Source organism: Diadema antillarum, unplaced genomic scaffold, assembly GCF_040938485.1.
Source record: "Diadema antillarum isolate AM-2024a unplaced genomic scaffold, OU_Dant_1.0 seq00001176_RagTag, whole genome shotgun sequence".
NCBI classification, from domain to species: Eukaryota; Metazoa; Echinodermata; class Echinoidea; order Diadematoida; family Diadematidae; genus Diadema; species Diadema antillarum.
This window is the reverse complement of record NW_027271979.1, coordinates 565237-582576: the sequence shown is the minus strand read 5'-3', so window position 1 is coordinate 582576 and position 17340 is coordinate 565237. Positions and strand designations below refer to the sequence as shown.

The following is a 17340-nucleotide window of genomic DNA, read 5'->3' as shown; positions in this document are numbered from 1 at the left end:
TAGCAGAAGAAGGAATTCATGGTTGCTTTATCATGATTATCAAGTTATTATCAGAACATAACATATTTGATTAAATATCCTTTCATCTATAGATGGCAGAAAGAAAAATAATAAGAATAGGGAAAGTAAAGTTTTCCCCCTTTTGCACAACTCGACCCAAAGTTTGATTGTTGCATCATACCAGTTTCATGGATTGTGTGTGTGTGTGTGTGCGTGTGTGTGTGTGTGTGTATGTGTGTGTGTGTGTGACTATGTTTGTGTGTGTTTTGAGAGAGGGGATGTTATTAAGCCAAAATGGAGTTCTCACAAGGGCTCAAAATTCATCTTTCACCATTTCATAGAAGTTGCGATACATCAAAAGGGTCTACCAAGAAAATTGGCTGGCTGATGCAATTTCTCACAATGTTGAGTTGTTTTTGAGTTATTTTGAGATTAGAGGTGTAAAATCATTTTGATTGTAGTACAGAATTTTTATTCCTAAAGCACCCTCCCTTTTCATTAGTAGGTAAGTAGAATGTTACGTGATAATCAGTCATGCCCTTGTGATCATATTTTCCAACGAGCTGCAAGCAATTCACACTAGCGTGGAAGATCAGTGGATGTTGCTGTGTCCCGATTGGTGGATTATCGATGATCGACTATAAAAAACTGTGAAGCAGCCATTATTTTGTGTGCTCGGATTCTGTAAGACTTCTAGAGAACCTTTTGGGATAGTTTTGCATTTTCATCATTACCCAACTGGCATTGTGTAATATTGCAGCATTATTTGACATCGCTCTTATGCATATGTGTACATTTTAGGGCAAAATTTTACAGTTCTGCAGGCATATGAGAACTACATGTATGTTTTCACTTTAACTTATATAAGACTTGAGTGGGATGCATGTTAAACTTGCAACACATTGCTCATCGTGTGTGTATGGGCTTAGTCAACTTTCTTCATATGGAATTATGGGCTGTCATGGGCAGTTACATGTCTTAAGTTTTACAACAGATTTTTATCAGTTGTCTCCCTCTGTACAAACGTATTAATAAGATTGCAACTGCTGATCTATATTTTTTGGCAAACTTGTCGGAAAAAGGAACCCATGCAGGGGCGAATCCAGGAATTCTGTAAAGGGGGGGGGGGGCGTGACTAATATTTCTAGTGCCACTTCCTGGTTTCATTTCATTTTTTTTTCTTTTTTTTTCTTTTGTTTTTAACGAAAATTAAAGGGGGGTGCGCTGGTTGCGCCCCCCCCCCCCCCCCCCTGGATCCGCCACTGCCATGGGCCCAAATTCATGAAGGTGGTACAATTGAAACCATGGTTTAAACCTTGGTTTCAATTGTACCACCTTCGTGAATTCGGGCCATTAGGTTTATCTGTCCTAGCACAATCTTCACCTCTCTGCTTAAATAATCTCATGATTTAATGTCTTATGTTGTACCGTGCTTAAGTGTCCTTTGAATTGTGCATTTCACATGATTGGTATTCCATCATGGAACATTGGTGCTTTTTTTTTTATATTTCGTAAAATTGTGGTAAAAGCCTTGTCTGTGGCAATATGATAGGACAGCTTTTACTTTTGCTACGCTTCTGAGAAATGAAAAGTAAATTGGGAGATATTGTTAAAGGCTTTCAGTGAACAGCTGACTGTGTCATGATTATTTTCGAGTTTCCACATTGACAGTAAATGAAAAAAAAAATGGAGTGTCTTTGGGACTGAAAATTCACATTTTTGTACCAATCTAAGTTTGCCTACGCTTACATAGAAGGTGTCATCTTCAAAATATTAGACAAACCAAGAATGAAAACAATATGCTTGTACTCTTTCTCATGTAACAATATTGAAAGGGCTATTCTTTTTGCAAGATACAGATGTTCACATTCCTGTGTGTTGTTAAGTCCAGTAAGAGAGAAATGTTTCATAAAGATTAGAGTACTGCACTTATAAAAAGAAATAAAAAATATATAACAATGTGACATTGACAGATAAAATTGTGGTAGCTTTTTGATTTGTGTGCAAGTGTGTTTGAAAGTGCAAGTGAGTTTTGCCCCCAACTTTCTGAACATCATGATTCTGGTGCAATTGAAGGAGCCTCCTATGCACTAGCACTCATTGTCACTCTATATAAGCTTCAAATGACTGCCTTTCAAATTGTCCTTATAAATGCTGCAATGAAACCACATACACACACACACACACACACACACACACACACACACACATGTACTTGCAGCAGCTTGTAACATGTGGGCTCCATTTCATAAAAAGTTAATATGATAGCAACTCTAGCTTGAATGGCAATTGTCGTGGTAATATAAAGAATCCATCTTCCTGATTGGCTGTTGCTAATGTGAAGTTGCCATTCCAGCAAGAGTTGCTATCCTATAAACATCTTTTATGAAATGGGCCCAGAACTCAGGACAACATCCTTCTTTGACTGAGTAGAATTGATGCAAGCATCTGTCCAAGTGCCCAAACTTGGCTGAAAATGTATCACACACATTGCATAGACTTCAACTGGTGATGATTTCATGGTACTGTTCCAATTGAATATGATACCCCGCCCCCCCCCCCCCCCAATACCACATTCCTCTGGAGATACACATCAGAAATGCCACCATCAGGTCAAGGAAGTTGTTATGCCTCCGCCACGAAGTGGTGCCGGAGGCATTATGTTTTCGGGTTGTCCGTCCGTCCGTCCGTCCGTCCGTCCGTCCTTCCGTCCGTCCGTCCGTAATGAATTTTGTGGACAGGGTAACTACCAAAACCTTTTGAGGTATCCTAATGAAACTTGGCATGTATGTGTATTAGGGGGTGAAGTTGTGCCTATCAACTTTTGGGTGCACATGCTCAAGGTCAAAGGTCAAAAGGTCAAGGTAAAATGCTTAAAATTTTACTATTTCCCCCATATCTATGCAATGCCAGAAGATATTTTCTTGAAACTTAGTGTGTACATGTACTACCCAATTAAGATTCTCTGGTGAAAGTTTGGGGTCATGAGGTCAAAAGGTCAAAGGTCAAAAGGTCAAGTAAAATGTTAAAATTTCACCTTTTTCTCTGTATCTTGGAAATTGTTCAAGGTATCTTCATGGAACATAGTGTATATGCATCTACTGACTGGCAGTGGTTATCTAGGGAATTTAGGGTTCATGGGGTCAAAGGTCAGGGGTCAAAGGTCAAGGGCAATACTTCAAAATCTTACTTTTTTCCTTATATTTATGCAATGCCAGCAGGATATTTTTTTTTAAAACTTGATGTATGCATGTCTAACCCAATAGAGATTCTCTGAGATTTTTTTTTTTTTTTGCCAAGAAGGTCAAAGGTCAAAAGGTCAAAGATCAAGTGAAAGTGCTGAACTTACTTTTTTCTCCATATCTCGGAAGTGGCTCAAGTTATCTTGAAACTTAGTACATGCTGAATTTATGTATGTTCTGCCTGACAGTGCTTCTCTTATAAATCAAAGGCCAGATGAAAATGATAACAATTTACTGTTCAATACAGAAATCGCGCTTTTTCTCCATACCTTGAAAATTACTCAGTGCATAAACTTATGAAATGGTCAAAGTCAAGTTAAAGTTCTTAAATCCCCAAATACATGCTCTCCTATTCATCCAATTAAACATAGGTCAAGGAAGGTAAACATTCAATACATTTGTGACAAACATGTCATTTCAATATTTTGCCAATTTTGTGAAAATGTAATCACACATTGTCCACATGTACTATAGACCTATTAGGAGAATCATGCATTATGGCGGAGGCATACCAGTCGCCATAGCGACATTTCTAGTTAGGCATGTCATCTGGTCTACACTTTCAGAGCAGGCGAAAGGACATTAGGAAGTCTCATTTGTTTCACTTTCACATGGAGTCTACAGCATACGTGTATATTCTCACGTCCCCAGCACCTTCACCAGAACATATTGTCACAATAAATATACTTTAGAAGACCGTTTCTGTACTGTATTACAATTTACTTTAAATTACAATTTAATTTCTTTTTCTACAGCCTAGTAATGAAGCATTTCATTCACCTGCTCCCACCAATTACGTTCCATGGGCAGGAATTCACTTAGTTGTTGCTAGGTGGGGCAAGCCTCCGGAAAGCTTTGTGGTTGCTAAGGGCAACCTTCATAAAGAAAGCATGCATAAGATCTGAATACATTAAAGAACCAGTCAACTACACCGCCGACTCTTCTCGCACCATCAAGCAAAGCTGCTAGTTTACACTGATCAATAATCATGTAGGTCCCATCATACTTCTCTTTGATCAACCCCATTTCGATTTCGTATTTGACCAGTTATCATTACATGTAATTACTGTGTTATCACCATGTATATTGTTTGTTTTCTGCACATTGTTCACAAGGTAAAAGAACTTGTCTGGTTTCTGTTGTAATGTTCATAAATGAGAAGTATGAAAATAAAATGAATTGAATTGAAAAAATAATCATCCTTCCATTCGGCATACAACTGATTCACACTGATATGACCGCCGTAGTATACGGACAATGAATACGACATAAACAAATCTGACAAGACCAGAGAAAGGTTTCTAGCACATCAACAATATTTAATATCTCTTATATAATAATTCATATAAATGGATGTTAAATACACAATGGGTCATGGGGAAAAGCAAACTGCAATTCAGGTTAGTGATAGATTTGAAATACAGTGAATGAAAACGGAATAATAATACAAAATTATGCAAATAATATATTTCTCTACGAACTCCATTTATATACTGTAGGGTACATAAAAAGTATGGCATTATATAATGCAACTAAAACAAGTGCAACTTTATGTTATATACATCAGCCAGCCTTCACCCAATTTACATAAACCCTGAGTTTTAAAAGTTTAAATTTGCATACTTTCATGACACAATCAATTCCATGAAAATGTATGCAATTTAGATATTAAACTCGTGTCTGTTCCACCTAAACCTCTCTAGACAAAGACAAAAAGCCTCAATAAGTCAAAATTACCAGTAAAATTAGGCCCTGTGAACTTGTGCTTGAAAAGTTTGCATACAGATTTGGAAAATAGAGGCTTAAAAGAAAAAAAAAATAACCCAAAGCAAGGTGACTTTGGATTGTGCATAAAACGATGCTGCTCACCACTTCCACTGTGGTAAACAGAGCTGGAGTCAAGAAGACTTTCACAATAGTATGTGAGAAATGCTCTCTTCCAGCTTCGTGTCTCTGTATCATACATGCTGTTGGTACGGCCTTCTACTGCACAGTCTCCAAGGACGCCAATAATGACAGAACATCATCTGTAAATATGGCTGAACACACATGGTAAAGTACATATGCTACACAGCAACAACAAAAATAATCATATCTTGTGGTGAAAAATGAAAATTCACAAATTCTTTGATATGCATGTGATGGTGCTCCACGATAAATGCCGCACAATTGTAGACACAGGATTATTCACCTTCTTTTTTTTTTGCAGCCGATGTGGCACACCTGACCGTAACAACCACATCAACTTCAGAATGACGCAAAAGGGCATTTCATATTCACACATTCCAGGCAAGGGGCGACCGCAGAGAAAAGCGCATCAGATGTGACCTGAAGCAACTGATCCAACTTTCATTTTTCGCAGTAAACAGATTCAGTAAAAATGCAGCAATATACATTAGCCCATCCTCTTTGAAAGGATGATTACAAAATGTGTTATGAACTCTACAAAATATGTACACGTATGTAGGAAAAGTGTCTTTGGTAATTCAAAAATCACAAGTCATTTACCTCAGATTCAAAAGCCTCTCTATTTCAGGTGCATAAGGACAGATGCAGTAGCAACAATGCGTTAAATACAGAGAGAAAAAAAAGGATCTGTCCATTTGCTATACATGACTACGTAGCCCTGTTCATACACTGTATATGAATATGTGCAATTGTACCTCATGCTCTCGATAAATATGAATATATGTATTTGTCACAACAAATCAAAAAACCAACAACGATCATCGACATACATATTGACACGTATTGTAATCATCAACATCCACTCAGAAAGGCAGTTTGTAGTTACTTGATGAGTAGCTGCTGTATAAAATCTACAGGTTGACAGGTGGGTGTCCCAATGGGTGGAGCAAAATGGCCTCATGGTCTGAAAATGAGCCCGACATGAAGTAGTCATCAACCAAGGGGAAATGACCAGAAAAAAATGACAAGTTGTCCGTCATCCCCTTTAATTTTGTTCCCTCTCTTCGACGAGGCAAATGCAGCTGCATGAGACCATAATAGATACGAGACACTTTACATGCCCATCTCCCGAGTCTTTCACATCAACTTTCTCAAAAGATTGTTCTTGGCACAAGTAATTTCCTTGCTTTTGTTCATTACAAAAATACCCTGTTTTCACATGGAATGGAGCATCTTTATGGCACAAAGAATCAGCTTTCATTTTGTTTTGAAACACATCTCACATTCATCAACTCACATTTTGGGACAAAAGGTCAAAATTAGAAGTCAGGAGCAGGTCACATACTGATGGCAAATAGGTCTCTAATAACAAAAGTGATCACTTGTTGATGTGACGGTATATTTTGCACAAAGCCAAAACAGGCATTTGAGCTGTAACCATAATGGATTTGGGTGACTGTAAAAATGTTGTTCATGGATTGCCCAACCATGCAGCAAGGTCTGAGTGAAGACACATACATACCGATGCTATACCTGGGACTATGAAGCAATTAATCTCCTCTTAGACCTCCCACAACTCTTCACTGATTAGCACTTCACACTAAATGGATTCTTAATTACTTCAGCAACCCTCCACTCACAGTGTATGTTCAGGATCACTCCTTGGACACAGTTTAGGTTTCACCACGGAGCTTTACAAGAAGCAGTAGCTCCATGGTTTCACCCTGCTGCTATGCAGACAGACACATAGAAGGGAGGATATAATGTACTCAATGAAAAACAATGAGTTAGTTATTAAAGTAAAAAATACTTAGACAGACAAAAAGGTTACTGATCTATTAGAACTAAGCATTGCCTAAACATGGTGAATGCTCATGATGGACAATCTTGTCATAATCGGTGGTCGGATGTATCCTTCGTCAAATAAAGCTATCTTAAGATAAAATCTGACAACATCAAGGGGTTGGGACGAAGTTTTTGTCTATCTCTCTGATATCATCAAACAAGCACAGAAGTAATGTTGATAGATATATCTTTTCAGTTTAACTCCCTCAAAATATGCAGGCCATCCATATTGAAAATGCAGTCAAGCACTGGCACTTGCACACACATTAGTTGGACTGAGGTGACTGCTCTATACTACACTGTAGAATCAATATACAGTTTGCTCTATACAAAACAATATCTGTCATTGATTTTCATAGGGTGCATCAAGTGTGTCTATATTGACAAGAGAAATATGCACTAAAATATCAAAGAAAAACTTTATTCTAATAATAGGAAGCCCTCATGACATGCATTGAATGCATTTGGTACAGAGTCTATATATGAATTAAATACATGTATCTACAAACAGAACTCATTTTAATCTCTACAGGTGCAACCCATATTTCAAGGAATCTATCACAATATCTGCATGTTGACATCATTCACCAACATTTTATGAGTCAAAACACATGGCTACATTTGGAGCAATACACATCTGAACTTTGTTCCACAACTTAAGTTCTATCTGAATGACATTCTGACCAAGCAGGTAATCCTAGATTTGTGCTTTCAGCTATTTACCACAAGAATGCTTTTCTGGTGCATAAATACAACTTGGAATAAGACCAGTGATTTGAAATTATCATTGAAATTCAAAACAAAACAAAAATAGATGAAAAAATGTGAATATATCATTAAAGTGGTAGAAAGTGAAATGATAAATGTTTAATGAGCAAAAGACTTCTTCTCAGCAAGAGGCACTAAATCTGTCCAGATCAATAGTACATGACATATTGTACACCTCCACAAATTGTCAGTTTATGGGTCAACCATTGACATAGTGAGCAAAACAAGTTCACTACAGTCATTCTACATGGTAGGCCTCCTTGTCAACAGCAAAGTCCTGCAAAATCTATGCATATCCTGTGTATGGACAGTTTTGGACTCCCCTACAACTACAGATCCCACTACTTTCAAGTTTATCAAGTAAAGCCAATTTTTCTGGTGTAATGGCAAGTTGATTTATTGTGTGAGAATATGTGTGTCTCATTTTAATCCTCACTCCTCGCAAACTATCATACAGGGATGCTAAGTTCAAAAAAATTTTATGAGTGGGATTTTCATGACTCAACGTCTTGGTACGCGTACATGCGCGCGAGTGAGGGTGTGGGAGGGGTTAGTAGGGAGCTTTTTCAATTTTTAGCTCTTAATAGTGCGATCAGGTGCATACTTAAGAGACTATTTTTTACTTATTTTAAAAGACAAAAGGGAAATATACCTTCAATTGCAACTATCACTTCAATCCTTAGAGCTATGCTCATTACTAATAGGCCCAAGTTGCAGATTTCACCTAATGCGTGAGAAAAATGTATGCCATGCGTGAGATCGTGAGACGGACCGTAAATGCTTGAGTCTCACGCAGAATGCGTGAGACTTGGTAGCTCTGCATCATACCGCAGATGTTGAGCAGAATTAAATGACAGACAATTTAAGCATGAAATAAAATCTCATACACTGAATATGTTTTGTAAGTCACTTCAAAATCTTACCATGATTTATCAAGCTAGTGAATGAAACACGTTCAGCATAAGGCCACTACTACAAGTATGCATATCAGACAGGAAGTTTTACAAGAAGATTATAAGAGCATATTCCTTGCTGATTGATAAATCCCATGGGTATTTCTGCACTAAAATTGGTCGGACAGGACAGATCTCTCTCACACTCACAGTCATCATGAGATAGGCTGTGAGGAGTACCAGTATCAGGCAAGGCCTGCACATGATGTAATGAATTCTCAGCTGGCAAGCAAGCCTGGCTTAACACAAGCTGGTGTACACACTGCAGCTACCACAGCAAATATATGTATATGAAATACATGAAATAATAATAACAATAATAATGAGAATTGCCATTTACAGCCTCATTAGAAGTAGACCCTGTATGGTATAGATTAATTACACACTAAAGTGCACAATTCCTGTCATTCTTACTCTTTCACATTGTCCTATATTTTCAAAGTGTAACCTTGCTATCAGCAAGCTTTCACTATAATTTCAAGAGGATGCATACGGCCATACAATATACTCAGCACAAAGTTTGGTGGGTTTTTTTGTATATTTTTTGTGGCTTAATTCTGAGATTTCTTGAACATAAAAAACATAAAACAAAAAACACAAAAAACTGCAGATTCAATTCTTAGATATAATGAATATAATAAGGACATTAGAATTACATTTACATTATTTACATAAAATCTGATTCAAATGATTCTGAAAGAAATTAAATTACATCCAATTAAAGTGCGTTATGTACATAAACGTGCATTTTTCCTACCTGGAGGACTAAGGGAAGTATCCTGAAAGTTACTCTGGAGTCACTCTAGGACTACTAGATTTAACAACAACAACAACAACAACAGGCATTTCACGGAATCAAGATGATATAGATTGTCTTGAAATATTTACTAACTCGTGGTATTTCTACTGATTGTCGTCACAATATCAAAACGTGTCGTCTCATATTAGAAATTCTCATACAACCAACAATGGCATGAGTCACCCCACTGATCAGGTCTGCCACGTACAACACCAGAAGGCCTCTTTGATTTAAAATTATTAAAAAACACCCCCAAAAAATGGATGTGTCAGTGATTTCACTGTTCCCTGTTTGTTTCTGGCAACTGTCAGTTGAGTGTACATACCATTCATCAATTCACACCAACAATCTTCATTTATATGAGATTACAATGTACCTCCACTTATATCTATAACCACAGAGGAACTTCATTCAAAACTAAAAGAAGATCACTGTCATTATCTCTGTATCACACTTGACACTGCTGGCTTAGGCTAATTCACGTGTAAATGATTCCTGCAAAAGGCACCCACCAATGAATAAATTCATACCTCATCGGGATCCTTCATAATGATGTTAAACATATGATATTTACCAAGATTGACGCAAAAGCAATCATCAAACAAGGCGATACATACATGTAGTATATAAGATTTAAAAACAAAAACATGATTTTTAAAAGAAAATCATATTTACATTAGGCGTCATTCTTTCGTATAGTTTGATTAATGGAAGCACAATTGAATATACTGTAATGGTGACTTGAATGACATAGACAGTAACTTTAAGGATATTAGTATTCATACACCACTTATGCTGAGTTTTGACAGTTTAAAAGAATCTCTCTCTCTGTCTGTATCTATTCTTACTGGCTCGCTCGCTCGCACTCTCTCTCATAAAATCGGTGATTGATTCATTGGTAAAAGTGCACACAAACTCACGATATACAGTCATACAAGAGAACAAACCTGACTGTCAGCACTAGCCATTATATATTGACGGGAGCCATCTCCCATGAGGGTGATCCTGTCAGTGTAGTGGCAAGTGACGACAGAAAACTGCAATATTATGAGCAATACCAGTGCTAGTTGTTTTACAAAAATTTGTTCAATATAAAAAGAAAAAAGTCGTTCTCACAACATTTTCCAGACTGAATTCCCATGCACCATGGGCTAGCTTTTGATGTACGTCCCTTCCAGTTGTTAACAGTGTCTGGACTACAAGTGAGTATGGATGGCTATATGGCACGTACATTATATTGTGAAGCATGTTATCATGCATGCCAAATTTAGTATGTACACATTTAAGAGAGATTGAATTTGCCGTATTGGACATGGTATGACTTCAGTTAGCAAACTTTTGCTAAATGCAGTCATCTCTCCCATTACAAAATGCTCATTGAACAAAGTGGTTGCTCAAAAACGACAGCAAGGATACTCATTTGAATTGACGGTGTCGATAATGTGCAGACATACATAAGTACAATGCTGCACTTCAGGGACGGAGGGTCCTGGGATAAAGTGATACCTGATGCCCAAGTCAACCTCTTATGATGCAGATTAGCGACAGCAAGGATCAGCTTGCCCGCAGTCTCTCAGTTACCTTCCACAAAATCCTGCAGCAATCAACAGTGTGGATCGATTGTTACGCCATGGACTGACGAGTAACCAAACCTATCTTGTCCCATTCCTCCCTCTACACAAAGGTTGCTCTCAATTTTCTGCCGTCTTTTGAGATGATGACAGTCTCCTTGCCCTGAAAATTAGTGTCTCCGCTGGCTGCACTCTTTTGGTAGGCACCACCACTGGCAGGCATGGTGTAACCCTGTGCCCCTGTTGACGAGCCACTGCAGGCACCGCTGGCACCACCTATGGTACCACTGGACGAAACTCTTGGTCTTGCTCCTGCTGCAGAGGGGTGGGACCATGTTGGGTGGGCACCAACTTTCTTGTATGGGATTTGTTCACGCGAGCCATGCAACCCTGGTGTGGTCTGGGCATCAGCACCGGAACTAGTCACTCTGGACCAGAACTCTCCATGCTGTGAACCCTGTCGACCAGCAGGCTGAGTGCCACTTGACAGAGCACCCGTAGAGTTCATACTTGGTGCAGAGATAGTTCTCCCTATCCCAGCACCCCTGCTGCTGTGGTATGAGGGAGGGGGCTTTAAGACCCGGCTGTACATCTGGCTCACATCTGGCTGTGCCTTTGGCGGCGCCTCAACTGCGGGACTCAATCCATAGAAGCTCCCGTCAGGAGTGGTGGGGATGGGGCAGTAGTTTGAGTAGCAATTATTCGTTTCTGTTTGTATGTCCGGAACACTCTTGGAACTCGGGAGGAAGGTGTTGTTATTGTTGGAGCAGGACAGCTGCGCGGCAGAGACGCTGCGCGAGTAGCCATTGGAGGCATAGCTACCTGAGTCCAGGATGGGTTTGGTCAGTAGATCTGGCGTGTGACCTGGCAGGGTGCTCCCAGCGCTGAAGGGGTGTATAATGGGGGTCTGCCTGGGGGAGCCAATGTCTCTGCTAGGACTCTCCTGCTTGTTGTTTAGTGAAGGGGGAGGTGTGTAGTTTGCCATGGTCTCCTGTAAGGTAGAGTCAAGGTCTGACACTGGGGGCAGCGGGAGCTTGGACTCCGATGGGGAGGAGGTGAGAGTGGCATTCAAACTGGGTTGGTCCCCGCTGCCGTAAGAGCTATTAAACTCCAGTGAGTAGGCGGTGTTGTTGTGACCATGGTCGGTGGAGTCATTCCCATCACTCAGACTGTGTCCGTAGGCTCGTGGACTCAATTTGTCCGCTTGATTTGCAGGGTAATTTCCCAACTGGTAAGAGTCTGGTGTCATAGACAGAGGCACCATGTCTGGTTTCTGGCTGTAGTTTGCAGTAGACGTGTCATCCCACGAGGTGTCCCGGTAGGTGCTACTCACGACAGTGTCGTTGAATCGCACAACCGGATTCCGTGGATTCGAACCGCCGAACAGTTCCTCGGCCTGAGAATGCGTGGGTAAGATGCCGTCAGAGAACACTGCCCCACCATTCACCACAGCATTCGGTCTGGGAGGCGTGGACTTCGGACGCAATTTGAGAGCTTCGATGTCGGCTGCCGTGAGCTCTTTGTGCTGCTGGTTCTTGCCGGAGGACTCCAGTGGTTGCGTCCCGTAGGGAAGACCAAGAGAACTCTTTGGACGGTTATCAATGGGATTGGCGGAGGATAAAGATGTGCTGGGCACCTTCAGAAAGTCTGGAAGCTCAAGATTGCGGAGTGTGAGGCCCCTCTGGTCATCAAGGCGTTTATTCTGGGCTTTTGAAACCATGGCAATGAGATCTAGTGAAAGAGATGCAAGAGAGGAAAAGAACGCATCAATGAACAAAGGGTACACCTTGAAGAGTTTAACCTTACCATCTTCCTCATATCAAAGTAATACCTGACAAAAATGTACCCAAAGAGTGCAATCTATTGACATTCATTTTGTGAATAATCATCAATGAGACACTACTTATCCACCTGCTTGTAGTGAACATCATACATCACAGGTACATGGACATCTCATTCCCAGTAGTATTACATTTCTTCTTTGAATTCCATGTAATTTCTGTGCTTTTTATTTCGACTGTTTTCGTGCATTGATAAACTTAGCCAGCTTCTTTCACCAGAATGTGGACTCAATCTTTCTTTGTATGCTTTTCTTGGTGATGAAAGTCTTTTAGGATTCTCCTATGTATTCTCCTATATATACTGTATTCAAAAGTACCGATACTCAAAAAAAACTTGATTTGAGTGTTCTGGAAACAATATAAAACAAAACAAAACAGAACAAAGTGTGTAAGACATGTATGCAAATGAGCATGTTACTTCTGCTTGGCACTCGGCAGGGGCCTGAAGAGACAGTGCATCAAAAATAATTTGGCAACTCGTAACAGCGTGATCCCCAAAGCAAAAAAAGAGTACAGAGAGAACTTGCTAGTGGTCCGCATGCAATTCTGTGAGCCCTTAACCATAAGGTGTTGTAAGATTAAGATACATAGGAAAGAATATTCCCTGCACAGCACTACGGAATATGTAAGAAAAAGTGGGAAACACAGAAAGTGGAAATAAGAGAAGTTTTATGGTCTTTTGAAGTATTGAATGAATTAAATCAAGTGAAAAAAAAAGGAAAATTAAAAAGACGTCCTTACTAATATTTTCACAGAGCAGAAATAAAGAATGTCATGTTATCATACCACACTGAAGTTTTGACAAATATTACATGTTAACTTCATTATGACTGCAATAGATATCATTTAAACAACAGCTAGCATAACTGTTATGACAACACTAATATGTAACCAATATACAATGTAACCAATATACAATGGCAGATGTGTAATCCTTTTTCTGAATGCTATTGACTATGCTAATGTGTTATCAAAATTGTAACAATATGTGAGCTTGAATAATGTAAAAATAAAATCAAAAGAAATGATGGCATAATTGGCTGAGCTGAAACAAAATAAAAAAGCCACTTGGAACGAAATGAATGTGCTATGTCATACTGCCGGTATGCATAAGGATGCAAGTCCATAACACTTGACTGTCGCAACTTTCTAGTTCATCCTCCCCCCTGGACTTCATTTGGGACCCATCAAGTTTCCTAGGAGGAATGGGCTGTGGTATCATGGTCATATTGCCACTCTGGAACCTGAAGGATGTGTGTTTAGAGCCACTGCAGTGCCTATGTTACTGCGTTAAAGGGAAACATCAGCTCTACTGCATCCCACCATGATCACTCTTTGATGGATGGAAAGACAAAGGTCATCCCCTAGTTTATAGCATTTAACTTTTAGACTTTGCTTGATGGCTTTAGAATTAAGTGGACCAGGAACACATTTTTTTTTTCTCTCACTGGTCTGTGATGTTAAGGCTTCAAAACAAATATGAGTGAAGTGAGGGAGGTGATATCACACGCTGCTATGGTTAGCCTGGCTTATTCTGTTGCAGTTAAAAAGTTGATTCCTGCCTTTCAATTAGTGTTAAGATTTTTAATTCTTTTTTTTTTTCCAAATGCACATATTGCTAGCACGAACATTGTCTGCAGGTAATAGCACATCTTCACAGAGCTGAATCTGCTGCCTAGTATGCATGGACATAAAGCACTGAACTAAAAAAAATGATAATAATGAAATTTAAAAAAAATTCTTTGTGCAGTGTCGCCCTCTACAGCTCCTCATTGCAACTCAAAACATGATTGCCCATATTATGTCATCTCCTCTGTTGGAGCGCCTAATTCTAATTCTTGTGAGGCTTCTTCACAGGAGTGCCAGAGAGCAAAATGTTACAAGCGCTTTCCCTCACTACCCGCACGACCTCACAATCCCAACTACATGACATGACATGACAGCCCATGTTCTACAATGCTGAGCATAGACTGCAAATGAGTAATTAACCAAAAAAAAAAATGATAACAGCACAGATGCAAAAATAATCATCCATCCCATTGGTCACAGAAAGGTATGTCTGATTTTTTTGTCAGATTGCTTGTGCTACTTAATGTATAAAAGGCTCTTATGCTTGAAACTAAATGGAGTCGTTGATGCAGTGATGCATTGGGACAACAAAAATATGAAGATCTACTCTAAACCAATGCACACTTTTGCAGTGAAGTACAACATCACTTGAATCTCATTTATGTGCAAGAACCAAAGGATACAGTGTCTGAACAGACTCATTCTGAGACATTTAAAAGATGCCCCTCTAGTTACTATGAGACTAATCACACCTTTCTTTCTTTCTTCTTTTTTTTTTTTTGCTGTTGCATTATCCTAAAAATGGTAGTTATGAATTATACATGTCCAGCAATTCTTACATCATTTTAGTAAAATTCCCACAATTGGGAAACAGAGAAATGATATGAATTTAGTCATTCATAGCATTAAAAAGTGCATGTTTATGGGCTTACACTAGTTTAACCCTAAAAAGACTGGGCTATTTTGGTAGCTCGAAAGACTGGGGGGGGGGGGCCTAAAGGGCCCCCCCTTAAGATCTCGGCCGTGGATCGCGCGATCGCCGCGGAAATTTGCACAATGGTAGTGTGCGATGTAATCTACAAGATCGTATATTTAATTTTTCCAAAATAGTCTTCTTTTATTTTATTTTGATTAATTATGCTAATTTATGCGAGAAATCAGACTTTTTTTTATCTAAATCAGTAAATAAAGCTCCAAAAGTGCTCATTTTTGGTCTAGATATTCTTTGTAGCATTCTTAGCAAATGTACTTGAAAAAAAATTCAGTATCAAAATCAATTTCTTATTTATTTTATTGTTTTATGAATTTCTTATGTATTTCTTTGTTTTTTCGACCTTTTGTTTTTTATGTTTTTTTCAGCAAAATTTGTGGTAGACCCTTTTTGAAGCATAATACTACTAAAACAAATTGATTTTAGCCATTGAGAGTAAAAATAAGCATATTTATATGAACCATGTGATAAAACTCAATTTGTATTGACTTTGTACACAAAATCACATTTTTGAGCCATTTTCGGTCTCACGAGCATGCACAAAAAGTTATGTAACTTCAGAACCGTACCCCCGGGCGTCACAAATTTGGTGTCAAAATATGCGGGAAACTCGAAAGAAAAAAGTCATAGAGCATCGCGGCGAGAGCATTGCGTGTTGCTGAGTAATCGCGCGAAATGTCGAGGGGGGGGCCTTTTAGGCCCCCCCCCCCCAGTCTTTTTAGGGTTAAAAGAAACTAATGACTGCTACTAATCAATATCAAAATCAATCATTGCTGGAACTACTCATATCTGGTATCATTAATATTCAACAATGTCACACTATAACTGAAGAGTAGTATGAAAAGAACATGGTAGGCAGTTAAACATAATCATACTCTTGGAAAACAGAAGATTATGAAACAAACACTTATATCGGCATAATCACAGAGTCAACATTAATTTTTCACAGACTAAACTCTTTTTAAACAACTGGCTAGTCTCAATATGCACATGGCATAAGGACAGTTTGATTACATTCAAGGTACAAAAGAATGACTAAAACAGAATGAAATATTCAAGTGCCCTACATTTGTATTTTGAGTGCACTTTTATAAACTCATAAGATTATGCAGGAAAAAGGGCAAGATTGTCAAACTACATACAGGGTATAAACACAAATGTTTGGATGATTTAGTAATGCAGTTGTTAGTAAAATGACTTCTCTCATAAAAAAATGAAATAAAATAAAACAAAAATCATCCAGATATTCTAATGACATGTGGATAGACCACATGCTTCTCACCCTTGGTGATTTCTGACCAAAATTTGACGAGAAATGGGTAACAAGCAAATTTGAAAGCGGATCTCATGAAAGTAGCTGGAAAAAAAAGGGCTGATGATGCAAGACTTAACAAACAAAAAAGAAAAGCATGCAAACCTAATTACAATGTACAACACTGATGATAACAGAAAGTACAGCAGATAAATAAGGGGTGTGTATACATGTGTATGTGTGTTATGGCATGCATGCACCTGTGGACACATCACTAGAGTTACAACTGGGGAGAAGAATCCAACTTTTCCCTACCAATCTTTTATTCTTTTTTCAGAGTCGATGCAGATTTGCAAATGTTGATGCCATAGCATCAAACAAAGACCTCTGGACAACAAAAGACATAAATACATAGAAAGCATTGCATTAAACCACAGATAGCATTAAAGAGATTTGACTGGTAAAGCAACATACAAAATTTATCATGTCTGATGTATTTTACTGGAAGGCTGAAATCTACTCCTACAAGATGAGAAAGAAAAGAAGTAATATTCACAAAACCACTTCTTCATTGAGGAAACACTAGCTCTTCAAATACAAT

General features: G+C 38.7%; 1 protein-coding gene across 1 annotated transcript in view; it reads right to left on the bottom strand.

Moving 5' to 3' along the window:
• Positions 1-11189: 11189 nt before the first annotated feature.
• Positions 11190-17340, bottom strand: part of LOC139744449 (regulator of G-protein signaling 12-like) — a 77349-nt gene continuing 71198 nt past the window's right edge. The window contains exon 18 of the mRNA XM_071654885.1: positions 11190-12817. Coding sequence (XP_071510986.1) covers positions 11190-12817 — 1628 coding nt within the window. The remainder of the gene's footprint in view (positions 12818-17340) is intronic.